This window comes from Bacillus rossius, chromosome 16 (genome assembly GCF_032445375.1).
Source record: "Bacillus rossius redtenbacheri isolate Brsri chromosome 16, Brsri_v3, whole genome shotgun sequence".
Lineage (NCBI taxonomy): Eukaryota > Metazoa > Arthropoda > Insecta > Phasmatodea > Bacillidae > Bacillus > Bacillus rossius.
Window position 1 is genome coordinate 2,350,864 of NC_086343.1, and position 19,775 is coordinate 2,370,638.

At 39.0% G+C, this 19,775-nt stretch overlaps 1 protein-coding gene across 4 annotated transcripts in view; it reads right to left on the reverse strand.

Moving 5' to 3' along the window:
• The window catches only part of LOC134540396 (fatty acid synthase-like), a 140,720-nt gene that overhangs the window by 104,991 nt on the left and 15,954 nt on the right, over positions 1-19,775 (reverse strand). For all 4 annotated transcript variants that reach the window (XM_063383102.1, XM_063383105.1, XM_063383104.1 and 1 more), the window contains exons 2-9: positions 19,100-19,273; positions 16,417-16,569; positions 15,610-15,783; positions 6,451-6,651; positions 5,804-6,042; positions 5,493-5,723; positions 5,170-5,367; positions 555-683 (exon numbers count right to left, since the gene is read on the reverse strand). In XM_063383102.1, coding sequence (XP_063239172.1) covers positions 555-683; positions 5,170-5,367; positions 5,493-5,723; positions 5,804-6,042; positions 6,451-6,651; positions 15,610-15,783; positions 16,417-16,569; positions 19,100-19,259 — 1,485 coding nt within the window. In that variant the 5' untranslated portion in view covers positions 19,260-19,273. The remainder of the gene's footprint in view (positions 1-554; positions 684-5,169; positions 5,368-5,492; positions 5,724-5,803; positions 6,043-6,450; positions 6,652-15,609; positions 15,784-16,416; positions 16,570-19,099; positions 19,274-19,775) is intronic.

Consider the following 19,775-nt stretch of genomic DNA (forward strand, 5'->3'; position numbering starts at 1 on the left):
GCCCCAGTCGCCGCGGCCATGTATGCCGAATCATTGTGCTGCCAGCCTGGGCATGTCAATCATTGGCTAGTCCAATGTTGCTTCGTACCACCGTAAAGTTATATGAATGAAAATTGTTTTAAATTAAATTCTATTTTAAATATTATGTAATAGAAACATAATTTAAGTCCAGCATTCTTGAAAAACTTCTGTAAAATATATAATAAAACCAAGTTGTAAAATTTTATGGTTTTTCAGCTGCCGAATGTTTTCCTACGTTAACTTGGTTTTTTTCATAGTGGCATCAATATACAAAAATTCAAAATATAAAAAAAATTTCTAACCCACATTTTGTTAGGCAATCCCCCAATTTATTTTTACTTACTGTCTGAATACCAATCTATTAATTCAATGATACTGTACTTGCTATTGTGGTATGTTCTAGCATAATAAACTTTTATTTTAATTACAGCACAGCACTGTTGATATAACCTATTAATGTATTTTACTTGCATTTAAAGTATGCATTTATGTTTTAATTACTTGTTTTCATATATTTCATTGATCATACTTACCTTTATCTCATTTGCATCTTCTTTGGAGGAAGTGAAAAAGTATCCCCTGTAATTGTGGTTGGTGATGTTCGATGAATAAACGTCCTGCACCAGTCTTATAAGTTCTGCATCGGATGCCTTAACATTGATCTAGAAAATAAAATATTGAATATATGAAGAACTTAAAACAGAGATGATAGCCAATAAATAGTATATTTACATGCCAAGTGTAAACTCAACTATTTATAATGATAATTTTGTATACAAATTTATATTTATATTTTCAGTATTTTAGTTACAAAAATTAATGACACAATACCAAGCTAAACTCACACTAGGCATTGTCTATAAAATATAATTATAAAAATATAATAGGCATACATCTACAATTTTGGTACTGCCTTGATAAGTCTCGTTGGGAGGGCATAGAGACCTAGCTTGAATCCTTACCTGGGCAAGACATAACCCAAGTGGCTAAGGAGATTATTTACTGTATCGTTCAACTGTGCCAAAACCTGCCCGCACTCACTCACACGCTACGGGGAGAAGTGGGCTCTTAAGGCATCTCGCATGCATTGGCTTGGCGCGCGAACACTCACGCCTTAACTGCGTAGTAAGTTACACATACACTCACAATGATTCTAGTACATTAAACTGTAAAACTGGCTGTAGGCACGTTGCAGTCCCAGCGAGGCTGGACCATACCACGTGTGTGCCAACACGAGGTGAGCAGAGCCATCAGCAGCGACACACATGCTCTGTGGCGGGTGTGCCGAGACACTTGTGTTGTCTGCCAGACTTCTGACAAGCATTAACTGTACAGTTTTGGTGTAGTATATACTGTTATGTCCTGGGACTGGAGTCGGAGTGAGGATTGCAAATGGGATCAACGAACGACCGCCCTGACGTCACCGCGACCATCTTGGATGAAGGTGAAGTCTGTGTGCCTACTGTGGAACTACCTGCTGACATTTCGTCTCCTCGGTTTAGGTTGAAGACTAATAACTAATAAGTGTATTAGCACACAAGCAGACGTGCATCAACCGATTGTGATGACGCCTGGACATGATACTAAACCCAATGTCTGTGCTAGGTGCTTCACAGGAAAATGATAATGGATTCCACTTGACGAAATCCGCATTTTCAAATTCGTGGAATTTTGAAAGACTACAATTGTCGAAATACGTTTCGTGAGTCAAAATACATTTGTGCTTTTCTTGACGATATCAGGCAGAACATTATTAATCAGCGTACTGATGAAGTAGCTACATACGGACCTTTAAAATATAACTTGTGGTCGGACTATGTCTATGGTAAACCGTATCCGTTCGAGGATAAAAAGAAGAAGTGTGTTTTCAAGACATCGGCTGCTACAATTTACACTTCTGACGATGTAAAGTAGTCTGTTAAACACAGTATTGAGAAACTCTGTCAGGAAAAGGATGAATATGTCAGTAAGGAATCTGGCTGGTCTCTGTCTTCAATAAACCGACTGGAGCTGAGAATTAGTCAGTTAAAACCAATGCAGAACTTATTAGATTTCTCTCTTTTACATGTGCTCCTGTATTGGAGTAGAATTTGCGTAAGAAATTATTTATTTGTAATTTTGTGGTGTTTTTATTTTTAGAACTTTTTTTTGTAATGTTAATTCAATTATTTTTTATTGCATCATATAGGATTGAACCGAGGATGGATATCAATTGAATAAGTAAGTAAATTAATTGCTCTTTTTTTATGAATTTTGGGGATTTTTCCCGAATTTATAGCTTAATAAATGCAGATTTCAAAGACGGAGACCAGAAACTCCGTCAAGATGGCGGACGCCCTGGCAATAATTGATTACTGCACTATAGGGTGTAATAAATAAATTAAGACGGAGGCAGCGCACTCTAACAAACGAATACAAGATGGCTGCCATGACTTCAAACTGGCTAACCTAATATAAGACTTGGTGTATATGTTGGGAGGTCAGTCTCGGGTGGTTCTGTGGAAGAAGTATCTGTTGCCACTTATAATCGAAGGCCCTCACCGTGTTCGAACTAAAGATGTACGTTTTTTGATTAAAATTTAATAAGAATTTTTTTTATTAATTTTAAATATTTTCCCTTAAAATCGGATGATAATTACGGATTATCAAGAGCGGCGGTAACTTAAATTTCAATTTTTTCTAGTATCTAAGATGGTGTGTGTGATGTAAGCATTTTTTTAATTTAAATTGTAACTAAGACATTTTTATACATTAATTACATGTTTACTCTCCGGGAATCGTATCGAGGACCCGGATGGATTGAGTAACTAAACATTTGAAGTAAACTTTTTAAAACTTTTTGGGCCGTTTTTTATAAAGGTTGAACTTGTCAACTTTATATAACAAGATGGAGGAACTAAATTAATGTATCATATTTTATAATTTCACTTCAGTGGATATTTCTTTATTTCTCTATGAACCATAAGTCAGTAACTTTTGTATTTATATATTTTAATGTAAAACTTCTTTGCTCAAGGAAGGAGATAAGGATGGTATTTTCAAAGTTCATGTTTAATATTATATGACTAAGAGTTTGTAAAACAATCTGGTATTGGTCGAAAAGGTATAACAAAAACTATTGCTGGAAAATAAAAGTTTGTTTGGAATGTTAAGTGAGAAAAAACGAATATGAGAATTGATATAGGAACTTTCGTAGAAGCCAGACGTGAAATTACATTACTGAAGAAATTGGAATTACGACATTTTGAATACTTTGAAAATAGCATGAAATAATAGTAGCAAGTGATAATATTGATAATTTGGAAAATTATTGACCTGAAGAGGAATTACGATTTATACGAAGATTATAAGAAACATTGAGGCGTTCTCAGGATGAAGAATATGAATCACTGCTACGAAGATTGGAAGAGATATTGAGGCGTTCCCAGGATGAAGAAAGAAATATACTGAATAATCGACAGTACGAGACTATCCGGAAACAACAAGAGGCGTTCCCAGGACGAAAACTTGGAATCAACGAGAGGCATTCCCAGGACGAAGACGAGGAATTGCTGAGAGGTGTTCCCAGGACGAAGACGAGGAACAGCGGAGAGGCGTTTCAAGGATGAAGACGCGGAGTTCCCGTATAATGAAGACAGAAACCGTAATGCATAGTTCTATCACACTGAACTATTCCTACAGGTCGGTCATATATTTATAAAGGAATCTAGCAAAACTTACTAGATTTGCAAAACTAACATACCGAAATAGTTAAAATCACGTAAAATCAGTTTAGATACCCCTTTCGCCTAATACCAGAATGATTAAGTCTATGACAACTTGAGTTAATGTTTAAATGTTGTATGTCATATAATCTAACGAACTAGCGAATTTTTCCACGACATACCCAGCTCTACTTACTGAATAGTCAGGATAATAAAAAGTAATTCATTTTGTATAGTAAACATTCACTGATTGAAGACTTGCAATAAAACAGGTTCAATGAGGTTGATGCTATTTTACGATCACGATACGAATATTGTGTCATTCCTATCCAAGTCGACATATTCACTTACTTTTATTGTTTACTCATAATTACAACTTCTTAGAAGTTGTTGGCGCCCACAAATTAATATAAAATGATTCGTTCTTTTGCTTTTATTCTATAAATCCATTAGAATGAGTCTATGTACACTCGAGTTATTCAAAGTCAAATCAATTTATACTAAGCAATAAATGTTTTGACCAAGAAGACCCGTTTATTTGAAAAATATTAAATAATTTTAAGTTTATGGTCAAGGTCGGCGGCTTATGGCGGCTAGTCTACGGGAGAATATAAGCCCCTTTGGGTAAATTTGGTTCTTTCAGAGGTAAAAGTATTTTGAGGTTTTTGAAATTCCAGATATTTTTAACTTTTCTAAAATATTAATGGGAAATTTTCCCTCAATACTGTAATTTTTCCCGTGAAATAGAGAAATTTTTAGAATTTTGAGTCATTTTTGAGGAATTTAAAAGTTCAAGGTCATCCAAGATGGCCGCTGTGACGTCAGGGCGGTCGGTTATTGACCTCATCCTTAATCCTCCAGTTCCAGACCATATCTATTTATACTACTTTTGCGTTAATAAACAGAGACTTTTCAACAACACACTACACATTCATTAAACAGGGACGCTGAAATAAAATAATAAACACCTGACGCGCCCCGTAATCCCGAGTGAGTTTAACTGTTGCTCCCAGAATTATTCAATGATAACTTGTAGTGCAAATTAATATTGTTGACATAATACTATAAGAAACCCATCAAATAAGTGTGCAAATATGTTTACTACCTATGGCATAACTATTCCAGCTGAGTTCCACCTATGAAAATATAGTAACACTATTGGAACCAGAGCCAAATGACACACACACACACACACACACACACAAAAGCTAAGGCTAGCGAGCCTGAAGTTATCTAGTTGATGTCAGCCTTGTAAAACTATTGAAATTTAGAGTTAAGTTAAAAATTGTAGTAAACCATACATATCAGCTAATGTAGATGAGTTTTGGTTTCCTTTATTTTAAACAGAACATAAAACATAACTTCAAATGAGTACTGATTAGAGTATATAAAAGTTTTAGTCAGAAATCATAAATATATGTAAATTGTTCTCGGCTCGCCTTACCTTGTCTATACTTTCCTTCATGGATTCCTGGTTTCTCCCGGACAGACACACTAGTCTGGGCAACTCATCGCCGAGTCCACCAGCAGGTGGTTTAGTTCTCGCGCAGGGCCGAAGAACCACGTGTCCGCAGGCCCCGGTCATGTCCAGACTGCTGACTGCAGTCAGACCCGGGGTCCACGCCGTGTTCTCACTCACCACCTGCGACACAGCACTGGGTTGGCAGCGGGTCGCTGGAGACGCATACAGCACTCTTCAGGTACATTGTGGCAGGGTCTTCTGTGACAAAGTGCAAGTGATACATCAGTGTGAGCATGCTGAGATACCTTAAGCCTTCCTTCAACCAGCGCAGGAATATGAGGCCCTGGTGTTTCGTAGTGAAGGTTAGCCGGGATAACTCCCTGCTCCATAGCGATCACCGCCTTGACCACGGAGCACAAAGATGAGGCGGCACCGGTGTGTCCAATATTGGACTTGACTGAGCCAATGAGAAGAGGGGATTTCCTCCTGCTGAGTAGGGCCTTGGACACTGCCTTGAACTCAGCTTCTTCATACACCTGTGGAAGCAATAGGATGGCAATGAAGTACGGGGGATGGCTTGTGGAGTGTGAAAACCTCCAGTCATCTGCCTCGTCACCTTTAGAGCACAGCCGCTGGCTTCCAAGTAGTCGATGTGAGTTGGGTCGATGCCGCTCTTCTCGTAGAAGCTCTGGAGGAACTGGACCACATGGTCACTAACAGGTCTGACGATCCCAGCATCCCTTTCTCCGTACCAGGCGGTCTGTGCGTGCACTACTGTGGCGTAGATCCTCTTGGCATTCTCCGCTCTCTGTAGGTGCATCACCACGCATGCTTCGCTTCTGGCGTAGCCACTGCCTGGAATTAGGATGTTTAATTGTGCACACTTGTTTGAGAGTACAGGGTCACACATGTGTATACATGAATGCAATTTGCTATTTTAACAGCAAACCAGCAACCCCCATAGTTGGAGCAGTGGAAGTGCCTCACACTCTCAAAGAATAAACATATTGTTTTTTAGGCAGTATTCTGCCAGTGAGTGTAATAGTGAGTATGAGTGAGTGTGAGAGTGTGTGAGTGTGTGTATGGGGGGGAGGGGGGCAGTGAACCAGAATGCATCTAAATGTACTATGTACAACACAACGACAATAACACTGACATTTTCGGTGGGTTTACAATGACCACAGTTGCGACGTTTCGGGAGCTGACATCTGTTCCCGTTATCAGACACAAACAGACTGATAAGAATGTCTTAGCTTTTCTTACCTTTAACATCGAATGACCGACATTTTCCGTCATTACTCAGGCAGCCAAGACTCAGGTGACTAAACGACGCCTCAGGAAGGGCTGATAAACTAATTGTTCCTACGATCGCGGCGTCACATTGACGAGTCTTTATTAGTTCTCGAGCGATTTCCAGTCCTTTGATGCCTCCTGTTTCTTCTGCATAGTAGCTGTAGCTGGTACCTGGATAAAGCATTTGTAAAGTTAAAGTATGCAGGTTCTATTACACATTTAGTATAATTTTAGTTTCTAATTTCAGGTTGCAAGGATTATATATAATTTATTAAGTAAATGATGTGTGTCTCAAAACTATATTTCATCTGAATGAAATAATTTATAACCTAAAAACTAGCTACTCGAAAGTGATTTATTACAGCAATTGTGTGAGACAGAGATTTCATGTAAATATTTTGATTAGAACGGCATTAATGAGTGGCGTGCTCCGGATGCCCGAGGAATCCTCCAGGGGGTCGGGGGGTCCAATGAGAGAGCGCTGAGGAAAGTGGGAGTGGGGGAAGGTGCTGCTCCAAGGCAGATAAGGAATGTGCTGCAGCGCTAATGGACCGCGCCCCACCCATGTCTATCTGGCCGGCTATCGCGGCCCCACCTCGAGTATGCTCTTATCATTATGTATACTGCAATATGTAAATGACTAAGAAGTGGAGCAACAAAGCGAGGGAAACAAGCGGTGTAAATGAATAGGTCTAGTAGAGAAAAGTATTTGTCGAGCTTTCCCTAATGTTCAGAAAAATTAGAGGCATTTAAATACGCATAGGCCTACCTATTGGCGGCTTTTGCTTTGGGCTCACTAGACGACTCTGGGCCTATGAGAAACTTTCTACCTAAAAAGTATCGAATCACAGACAAACCAGTTGAGACGACTCACAAGTCAGCTGCCAATGAACTGGCGTATACTTAGGATTGTGTAGTCTACCATTAAGGTCATCGAATCTGCGAGTTTTTTCCAGTTCCTAAAAATATCACATTTTAAGAGTATTATAGTGATAGTTATAGAGCAATCTAGGTGAACAGATATTTAAATAAAAGCTAGGCTTTCCCCTTTTTATATACTTGTATAAATTTTGTGTGTATGAGAGGCGGATTCAAGGCAGTGAAAAAGGAGGGGGGGGGGGGAATCCGCCCCCCCCCCTCAGAAACGAACCTTACAAGGAAATAGAATGATGTTTATTAATACCAACACTTGTGCATTTAACAGGAAAGGAAAAATGTTTAGTATAATTAATGAGAAATTTACCTGTATCTTTTTCAAGGAATATATCAAAATGAAGTTGGCAACACTGCCTGGTAACTGCAGTGTCCGAGATAGTTTCGTGCGCTGTAAAAGGACCGTGGTAGTGAGTGTGGTTTCGGTAAAACATATTTTTAGTGAGCGGTTTGATGCAAGGATTACTGCAGCATGGTTTTAAATACTAAAGAAACCAGACGTGACATGTGTATAATGCATAGTCTCCTTCTAAAGTTCCAACTTTCTCGGTAGCGTGGCGGCAGAGTGCGCGGTTGTGCCACTCAAGGGATAATTTTTGACGAGGTTCGAACCTCGTCACTGGAAAATTTTCACTTTTTTTTTTTATTTTAAATAATAGTTTATTGGATTATACAAATATGGCTAGAAGAAAATTTGTATTAATGCATTTTCCTTGTGTAGGCCTATCTAACTGCTATAACACTGTAATGATTCTACTCAAATACAAATTATAATTAAAGCCTCCACCACCCTGGGACAGTGAGGCCTGCCTCACTAGGCTCTCAGGGGAACTACGAACACGTCTAGCAGAGGGGCGTATGCGAGAGGGGAACCAAGGCCTATATCAGAACTGTGGAAAACTTCACACCTCTAATAGAGTTACTAAAAAAAAAAAAGAAGTTAAAACCACTATCACACTTTTGTAAAAGTTGACTGAAAAGATACTGAAAAGGAATTACTCTGGAAATAAATTTGAGTCGTACTAATTCTAAGGACGAAATATTCATTTTATTCGGCCAAAACTGTCCATCAAAAAGAGAGAAATTTCAGGAATTGCCAAGTAAAGGAAACAAAAATTATAACTTTCTTAACGATAAAGTTATTTCTGTATAACGAGGTCTACCAGCTCCTTAACAATTACTTCTCGATTACTTTAATTCGAAACAACCTAATGATTTAAAATTGAACGTAACAACGGCAACTATCCATTTCTCGTCGAACGTTGCGAGTTCCGAATGTTTGAGCCACTCGCGGCGGACAGGCAGTGGTCACGGCTGGTCGGTACGGCCTGCGAACACTTAGGACGGCTTTCATGCCGCTACATCCTCGGACCCTTCTCGAGGGTCCTCCGCCCTCGCTCTCCACTACCGACAGACGACTGAGATCGCGGTGCGCCCAGCTCACCCCCCCCCCCAACTACCCCCGGCTTGCGACGCTATGACAGCGCAGCAGACGCCACTCCGACCGGACGCGCGGAGTCAGCACACTCCGATCGCGTGATCGCCGGGTGCCCAGCGCCCAATTACCACCCCCCCCCCCCCCTGGGCAGCCGCCGTGCCGACAAAAATGATTGTTTCTGAAACCAATAAAATATTTTAATATAATTAATGAATTCCTTGTAGAATCATAAAATCTGGTGGTTGGATGTTATGTGTAGTGTGAGTAGATTAAATACAAATTTAGTAACTTTAAGACATTTTTTCTCTGGCTATTCTGAAATCCTAGAGTGCCCCTCCGAGGCGAACCTCTGGATCCGCCACTGGCCTGGGCACAACTGTCCTCACACGAAAAGTTAAACAAAAACCACTGATCTCTAAAAACGAGAAAAAACAAACAACCACTAAAAAAAAAAAAAAAAAAAAAAAAACCATTTTGTGAAAATATTATTAAGTACATAGCTCATTCCACTGGCTTCATTATTCCATTTACATACATATTTTACCGGTGTCATGAGCGATAAATATTTAACAGCCACATATTATGGTTTAATTTTTTTATTTAATTGGGAATGAGGGCGGTCTCCGGGTATTTAAGACATACTTTCAGTATTTCAGTATTTCTAGTTACCTAGATTTTGTAATTATTCAGTTTATAAGCAATTTAGGTGAGTATTTTTTTTTAATAAGTTGAAATTACTTACGTTTATTTGCCCAAGACCTTTTTAATGTCACAAGTATTGCATTCTATTTGATCGGAATTGTTTTTTTTTAAAATAATGAATTTAGCTTTCTGATAATATTTATTTAGGTTAATATCATCAAAGACTCATCATTGGTTACGCCCCTGTTCTGTATACTTAATCATTTTAACTAAAGAATACGATTAATGACCAAAAAATTCAACTGACATCCGACGTCTATTGTCTCTCAAGGAAACAGTCAAGAGAGTCCTTGCCGCCTGAAACTACGGCGGGAGCGGGACGAGGGGTGTACAGCCGAGGAAGGAAAGAGGATACAGCTACTACAACATATTTGTTTTTGTTTAAAAGAACACATTAAGTGCATATTACTACCATCATGCCGTTGCCTGGCAATGGCTTGTTTTGTTTGACTTCACTTCGCTAGCACATGCTTCATCTGGACTCCGTCAATATTTTTTTGCATACAACTATCACATGTCAAAAAGAGTAGCGACGCTGAAACAGTCAGTTTGTACCTACCATCACTCATTGAGAAAAAAATGTTTTTAAAAGCTTGCATAATTTACGAAAAATATTCTAGCAAACATTCTATTATAAACACATTGTTACAATGATAGTGATTTAACATATTACTGTTTTAACAAAAAAAAATTCCTAACTTCAAACTGTAACAACTGCAAAAAATTTCGGGTTCATTGACGTCTAGGCAAGCTTGCACGATCCTATGCTCACTCGGGAAAATGCCACTCGCTCATTGGCTGATTATTTCTGAGAGTCTCGACTGGGTGACTTATGATCTATGCTCTTTGACACAGAGTCTTCCAGACAAACTGTGAGCCGATAGTAAAATCAGCGCAAATGTAGAAGTATTTGAATTCTAGCGTATCGCAAAATGATACCTCATATTTCCCGGTCTCTATTTTTCGTTCTGAATACATAATTTGTATAGTGTACTTTAAGTGTATTGCCACCTTTATTGGGATAATTCATTAGTAGGGACACCTGTATTTCGCGAATACATTTCGTGTCAAGGTATTTCACAAAATACTGTAGCTTTTCTCCTGTGGTTACTGGCTGAGGTCGGTGAGAGGTGTCGTCCCGCTCTTGACGGGGCCAATGAGAAAGTGGTCACCGTACTGCTGCACCCTCACAATTTGCCATGACTCTTAGAAAAAGCTACAGTGTTTTATGAAATACCTTGACATGAAATGAAATCGCGAAATACAGGTGTCCCTATTCATTAGAAATAAAACCATCACGTAACAGCGCGTCAATGTAGGACTACGGATGTAAAATACAAAATTAATTCCTCTGAAGTAGTAAAGAGAAATAGAATTCAAACAAATAATAACTATTAAAAAAACCAATTCAATAAATATGATTCTATTTAAAAAAAATGGTTGTCTGTAAAGTCGGTTTACGGACGATAGTTTAAAGTGACAACGTCATAACAAAACATTGATGAAATGATTGAATACTTTTATGAATAAAATTGAATCATTTTTATTTTAATAATAAAAGAATAAATACTTGAAATTATACTAGTAATCAGATTTTTAAAATGCAAGAATAATTAACCTTTATTGCCGAATTTGTTGTTGAAATATTAATTTTAAAAACTGGCGTTTAGCTATAAAGTTTAAATATAATTATGAACAAGTTCTCATATAAATAACCTGTATTAAAATATCTATCATCAATTATATGAATCACCATAATTTTTTAGTCAATTGTAACATAACCTATTATTACTGCACTCGCCGACAGATGCTACTTTTTTTAATAATAAAAGAATAAATACTTGAAATTATACTAGTAATCAGATTTTTAAAATGCAAGAATAATTAACCTTTATTGCCGAAATTGTTGTTGTAATAAGCAATCAAAACCAGATTAAAATTAGTCGAGAATATTTTACGTTTTTATGTCTTCCAGTGCTCAAAATGATATGCAATTGTGGCCCCGGGCACGAAATTTTATTTATAATTCATTAATAATAACTCTCATCGCGATAAACAAAGGCAAAATATGTATTAACGAGTGCCTGGTTCCCGCAGCTGATAGAGAGCACGATTCGTTCGGTTTGCGTCCGTCACCATAGATAGCAGCACCGTAGGGGAATAATATTGAGGGCGTACCGGTGTTAAGGTTTAAATACTGGTGGAAAATAATGGGCTCCACCACGTGAGTGGGCACTTGGACCCGACTTGAAACTCTAACTCAGGGCGTTACGTGGCCCGTGTGCGGCGAGATATTGGCCCTCCTGATCCTCAACGCAACGCCTGTCCCTAACCAAGCCCGCTCTCAGCGTCGGGCACGCTTCTAATTACCGCAGTGGGCTCTCAGGGCGTCCCACACGCCGCTGACCAGGTTAAGGACCCACGTGGCCCCCCCGAACACAAAACACATGACTCAATTAGTTGGTTTTTATTACTCACGGTACACGTCCTTACACGATCCTCCGTTGATACAGCTATAAAACGCCCGAGGCACGAATCAGGTTAGGTGAGGAGGCGAACCACGCACGTGGTCGCCTCAAGCCGTTACTTAACACACAGATGACCGAAAACTCCGGAGAGTAAATAATTATTAATTAAGCAGTCTCTCCGACCGAGAGAGGCCCCGAGGATATAAAGAAAACGATTTGAATAAATTAATTAACAGAACTACTTCTCGGTGAAACAACGGTGATGTCCCCGGGGTGTCTGCAGAGACGTCAGCTCTCGGCCGGCTGTAGAAGGAGACTGGGCAGAGATCCGGGCTTGCGGAAGGCAACATGGCGCCCTTCGCGCCGAACACAATTACCGTTACACTTTAGCTATTGCGTGCCCCGGGTTATTATTAAAAATAACATGAACTCTTTTACAAAAATAAGCACATCACATCTATACCCAGACCGTCTGTAATAATTACTTATATGATAGAAAATGGTTTAAATCAAGTTACATGCTAGTTCCTCCATCGCCCGCTAGGGAGCGTCCTTGTCCGTGCTTACACGTATTTTATTACAAAACATCACCATTTAATTAGACAAAAGACACTCACATACATAGCCGTCGTGATACTATTTTGGGGCGAAAAGAAAAGGGTTACAATGATATTACTATTACAAATAGGGGTGCGGCGCACTGCAGCTAAGTGCCCTCTTGCCGGGCTACCAACACACACACACATGCACGCACAAGCGGGAGGTTTGAATAGAGATGGTGGTGTTTGGGCGGTGGCATATCGGGCTCAAAGGGGGCCGCAGGCCCGGACGACAATATTATTTTGTTTTTATAATTTGATTTTATAACAAATACGCATCCCAAATACACCAAACTTATTTATAATGTGTTACAATATTTTTATGCATATTTTTATATATTTTATGCACTCCCATTGCACAAATCTTTTAAAGATAACAATATTTTTTAAAACATTGTGCAAAATATCTCGGGTGTAATTTGAATTATTATGTGTAACTGTAAAACAACATTGTTCGTTAAAAACGTATTTGAAAATTCAACATTACTTTTAAATAACCGTACCGATTGTGCTGAAAATCGGTGCACGATCGTTAAATTATATAATATTAATAATTCAAACGACGAAAACATGATTTAAAAGTCAAATCGATTGTTGTCCCAATCGAGTGGAAGAGAGATACGGCGCATGCGTACAATGAGCGTAACGGGACACATACATAGTGGGACAATGCGTTACGGGACACTTTTTTGTGCGTGCAGCGGCGTTCATCAATTTATTAGACGTCACGTCAAAAAATTCTTCTTTTGGATGTAAGTTTCGTCCAGTGAGATTATGATGGATGTGATGACGAACTTTGTTCGTTTTCTCTTAGCTTAATAAATTAAATGGGACTGGCACTCTGTTAAGTATATAAGTTTACTTTGTTTAATGCAAGTAAACAAACCAAAACTTTGATATTTTGTTAAAAATAAATAATAACTTATTCTTTAAAATACGGGACCAACTGCACGCCCTTTGCTGATATGCACAGTCTTTTAAACTTGAACCATTAATGTGAGGAACAGACAGCAACACCAATAGAATACAATTTTATCTAAACATGAAAGGTAACAGTGTGGTTACAAGGGCGCAGCACTAACTTTGGGGACAGGTAAAAGAAAAGATTTCTTACCAAAGTAATTTTTAAATACTTCAGTCATTCTGATCAAAAATTGTAAGTTATGACAGTTCTAAGTTACGTGTTTCTAAGTTATGAACATTCAAATTTGTGTGTTTCTTAGCTGCAATAAATATAAGTTAAGATTTTCTAAGTTACGATTGTTCTAAGTTGTATGGTTCAGCACTTCAAGTTTCTGAGTTACATGTTTCTAACTTTTGACAGTTCTAAGTCGTGTGGATTTTTTTCGAGAGTTATAAGTTGAGGCTGGGAAATCTCTCCCTGAGGTTTCCTTAAAGAGCCCAGGCCGTGTGGTGCAGGACTCGCCCTGGTTTAAGGGTCATCCCTTTCAAAGTGGTCGCTCGGGGTTTTACGAACAAGCCCCAGGAGTCCCCATGCCGGGACGGGCGGACGGTAGAGCAGTGCACTGCCTGTAGAGCCAGTAGAGGCTGGCTAACCTCGGACGGCTCGCGGCCACGCTGGGACTTCTGAGGAGTCCCACAGATGTGAGAGGTATGGATAGGCGCCTTTACCGTATGGCCGGGAGGGAAGCTATTGGTTGCTGAATGTTCTAGAGGTTGGGTGGTGTCGATGCTGGGATGGGTCTCCTCAGCCTCACCGACGCCTCAGGGCCGCGATGAAACGGCGTATGTGTTCGCTATATGGGGCCACGTCATTTATCGTCGGATTCTCGTCCCTCACGGGGAGTATATGCCAGCCCGCAACGGTCTAGGGAGCGCGTGTGATGAATTAAGTGAAGCACAAGCTCAATTATTCTATGTTGTATGTTTCTAAGTTTTTAGTGTATCCCTCATACGCCACCATATTAATACTGTTATGTGTGTAGTTTCATAATATTTCATTGAATTACCACACAGTAGCTCTTGATACAACAGCCAATTTTTTTTTTTAAGTTAACTCACTACAACAACTGACATGACAGAATGGCTGTCTCTCACATAATCTTGTAGGACTTTTGGCCTTGGTGTTTCGACATGGTCACAAGCCATTTCACATCTTTCTCATTTATCATAAACCAATAAAAAATTTAAAAATATATTATCTGAAATATCTTTATCATTTAGTTATATATTATGCTTAGAAAACACAAATACTGTGCATGATACATTTTAAGTATTTGTTAATATTCTGTGTTGTTTACTTATTTGCATTTAAGAACACTTAAAAGTTAGTTAATTTAATTATTTCACTGTTATTGTTAATTAACTGAGTTAAATAGTCAGTGATCTCTCCAAAGAAAAATAAATTTAAAAAAATTTGTTGTTTGTAAAGTCGGTTTACGGACGATAGTTTAACGTGACAACGTCATAACAAAACATTGATGAAATGATTGCATACTTTTATGAATAAAATTGAATCATTTTTATTGAATTATTACTATTTTGTATACAAAGGAGTGAAATGAAATCTACAATTTAATTGATAAATTTACATTTATTTGCACTCATTAATTCAAATATGTTTATTACTTTAACGAAGAGATAATTTTAACTATAACTTTTATACATGTTTGCTATTTAACTTCTTCCAATCTGTGTTATTCTGTTAAGGATAGGACGATGATAGAAGTAGGAAACGAATGGGAGTGTTTCAAGTTTAATGTGCCTCGAAAAATTCAAATCAATGGTTGTTCCAATCGAGTGGAAGAGAGATAGATGCGGCGCAAGCGTACAATGAGCGTAACGGGACACAGCATAATGGTAGAATGTGCGCTACGGGACACTTTTTCGTGCGTGCTGCCAGCGTTCATAGATTTATTAGACGTTGTCACGTCATAAAATATATGTTCTATGATTGGGAAAAAACCTCTCTTAGCATTTGGGTGGGTGCATGTTAGGATATTTCGCCGTGAAAAGGGCAAGAGTTTACCTGTTGTGTTGAGCCAGTACGACACTCGGTTCGCAACCATGGCTCGGTTGTGCCCCATGACGCTGAAGCCTGCATCTGTGACCCCGAACAGAATCCACAGAGACTCGGATTCACTGTTACAAGACCCCATGATCACTGCGGTGTTGGTGTTCCGCAGGTCTGAGGGTTTGAGACCTAGGGAAGAACACAAATATCAGACAATGGCCATGGTAATAACCAATGAGATAGGTACATGATGATTCACTAAATGACATAAATTCTCCGGCATAGAGAAGGCAATTTGAATCCTCGGTAGGCGACATGGCGACAGTGTGGTCAGATCACTCTCCTCTCACCGAGATGATAGAGGAGTTATTCCTGGCGAGGCGGATCAAGTGGGAAACTTTGCGGACATTTTTGTGAGTCATTTGTTTTTTTCGCGGCACTCCGGTTTCTTCCACCCGTTCATTCCATCAGTGCTTCAGTTTTATATTCTCATATCATCCTTTGTCACCTCTAGTGACATAGATTACAGCGAGACCAAACACCAAATTATTTATTCATTCTATGAATAAATGAAAATTTCGAATCGGTTACAACTCACCATACACTAAATTAAAACCTGTAACTCACATAATATTACCCCTAAATGGTAGGATTCTTACCTGGACTTCGGCTGGAGTGAGTTGTCTGTAAGCAATGAAGTCGCAGCATCACTTCACAGCTAGAAAAGCTAAGTTACTTTGTAGTACTGCGGCACAAGCACCTATGATCTGCCCCAATGCCCTGCCTCTGTGATTTATCTGTGGCAATAGTTATGATAGTTACCTGAGTCTATTATTGCTTCGAAAGTATTTTCCAATATTCTCCAAGTCATCGGGTCCATTTTTAATGTTTGGGCTTGAGAGATTCCAAAAAATGCTGTATCAAATTTGTTTTTGTTTCTTATTGCACCACTCTTGCATGGTACACCAAGTTTATCTGAAACAAATTCATGAAGAGAAAGAATTTTCAGTTTTTTCACGCAGTGGTAGAAAACAAATCGAATGTTATTAGGTGAAAAACTGAAATAAAGGGGAGAGGAAATGGAAATAGATGGTTTAAGGAAAAGTGGCGGCCTATAATGCTCATGCTGCAAGAAAAAAATAATAAATCACGAGAACGTTGAGGAACCAGTTAATTAAATGTTGGCAAAAGAGTTTTTCAATGGTGATGCCTTGTTAGAGGCTCATGTGTAGGAAGCATGCCAGTGGAACTTCTAGAGTAGCCACTGCAGTGGGACTTCAAGAGTAGCCACCGCAGGCAAGAAAAAAAAAACACTGTCAACCCAGCATAATATATAGATCTTGCAGCACTGTTAGTGAGGAGGGCACACAGTCAAAGATGTCAGACTGGTAAGACTGAGGAATGAGAAAGGTCTGGAGTCTGTCTGGCCTTAATTATTATCTTTATGTGTATTATTTATTTAATATACTGATAGTCTTATTTAATTCTTTAGTTGGACTTCATAAGACGTTGCAGTGCTAGTGTAATTAGCCTGACTGAGTTCAGTGTTGGTGGGATTGTCAGTTCCTTGATTCGACGTGCGAGAAGGGTAAGAGCTGTTGGCAGTATAAGAACTGTGTGACGTCACAGAGCGAGTTATGGAGTGTTGGACGAGACTGGTCAGCTGGTGACAGGTCGCTCGGGAAGCAGTTTACAGAAGGTCGGTTACACTCGCTGGAAACGAGAGCGAGTCACGCAATGACAAGCACCGGAGGGGTTGCGAGTTGGTTGGAACGAGGTTGGTGACACTGGCCAACGAGTGGTCTGCAGTTCAACGGTCGCAGCAGCACACGAGGAAGCCAGCAGGCATGGCTGTACTGACGGTGATGACTGTGTCTAGTGGATAGTTGCGACACTCAAAGTGTTCGTGCTGTGCAAAGAAGGGTTCGGCGAGGGTCGCAAGATGTTGTGCGCCTGGTAACTACAGAGGACGACGACGAGAACCCTGGCTGTGGTTTCGTGGTTCCAGGACAGGCAAACCAACTGGTAATCTGACCGATAAACCAAGTAAGTGACTATGCTCTACTTGACATCTACAGCTTGACCGTAATCTACATTTAAGCAGCAATCTAGGGCAACGAGCATCGGTTATACTACTCGATCAGTGTTCTGTAAATACTGCCTGTAAACTTTTTTAATCATAAAAAAACTGACCTTGGCAAAGAGCGCGGAAAAAAACGTGAGCGGTCAAAACTTCTTGAAACAAATGGTTCCCATACCCAAACTCAGGCGTGAACTAGGTCAGCGGTCTGATGGAAGCCTTCAAATTGCCAGCTCTCGCTGCTTTCTTTTTTTTTCTTTTCTTTCACCAGGTTCGAACATACTAGTACACCAAGCTCCATGATGTAAGTGCGTTTTTTTATTAGAATGTAATGAATTTTATTTTAATTTTTTTCTCGATATTTTTGGATTATAATTAATTATTTTCACTATGCTGGACATGACATAATTCAAAATGGCAGATCTTTCTGGAAATAAAAATGGTGGACATGATGAAATAATACAAAAACGTGAAAATGACATCATCAACGACAGCAGCCAGGGCTACGGTCATCCAAGATGGCGGCCAACAATATTAATTATCATCCAGTACCCAGAGCCAGTACCTACTATTGTATACTACTTACAGAAGAAGTGCCCGGCAGAGGCTGTGCAGGGGATAATGTACTACATGCCTACAATCACACATGTTCGCTTGACCAATTAGCATCAAGGATTTGGCCGAAAAAAAAAGAATGGGACATATTTTCTATGTAAAAATCACCATAGCAACACAATCATCCTCAACATTATTACTATTGAAAACGCATTGTATCATAAATTTTTTAAAAATTTTTTTGTGATAAAATGTATCTACAGAAACCTAACATTAATAAAACCAATTGTAAAACCCCAGTAAATATCCTAATTTCTTAAAATTATGCTCTGACTTCAACAAAAAAAAAAAAGGATTGTGGACACCACGCACGTTAGAAGTAAAACTTATAACTTCAATTCTCTACTTGAACATTGAAACAAAATATTCAATAGATTACTTGAATGATAAAACTAACCAATACTATACACACTACAGATTCACACTAGAGTTTCACAATTGTAACTTTGTTTATGAAAAACTTGCAAAGAGTTTTACAGTTGCCCGACTCTTTTCTCTATTCGTTTTTCTCTCCAATCCCTCATTGGCCCAACTCCTGAACGTTGCAGTTTAGGTTACTCTCTGTTTAGTCAACACCCCAAATTACCCTACCGACTAAAATAAATTTCACTACAAAAACAGTGTTTTGTTGATACAGTCCCGTATAACTTGGTGACAGTGCGCAATATCCTTAACTCTCTCCCTCCCCCTTTCTCACTGTATATATATATATATATATATATATATATAATATATTATATATACATACTCTCTCTGAGGGTAAACCCCTCAGAACAAAAATTAATCAACTAAATTTTCAAAAGTATTTACCCCTCTGCCAGTTAGCATCCAGTATATCTTCCACCAGGTCTGTGTTACTAAGCAGGTTCATTTGAAACTCATCCAGGTTGTCGGATTTCGGGAATGTTCCCCCGATGCCGGATATCACGACGTCGTCAGGAGCGGGGTCCATGCTGGAGAAACTGGCCATGGCTACAGGCTAGCCTGCAACACAGTTCACACATAGCATATTGATCTACAGCTAGTGGTTGATTAATGTAAGCTGTGGCTTATTGTAGTGCTCATGATTTAGTGCAATGCAAGGAAATGAAGCATGACTTAAAATGCAGGATACTTAACCTAAGTTTGTGAATATACTACATTAATCTTTTCGGCGATGTTCAGCTTTAAATACTTGCTTGCTTGGATCAGTTTTGTAAGTAAAGTCACAATAACTAAAAAATTGGTGAAATTAACATTTTGAAATACTTTCTGTGCTCAAATGCATTACATTCAATCCAACACTGAGCAAGCTGCAGTTAACAACATTAAACCCACTATCGGGATGCCACGGATTGAAATCCAGATTCAACCATCCTGATTCCTTTCTCCCGTGGATTCCCAACATCATTTTAGTCAAATTAAAAAAATTGTTATTTACCTAATGCCATGGCCTAAGTTTCCCAATAGGTTCCTTGAATTGTGTGGTACATATTGATGTTTAATG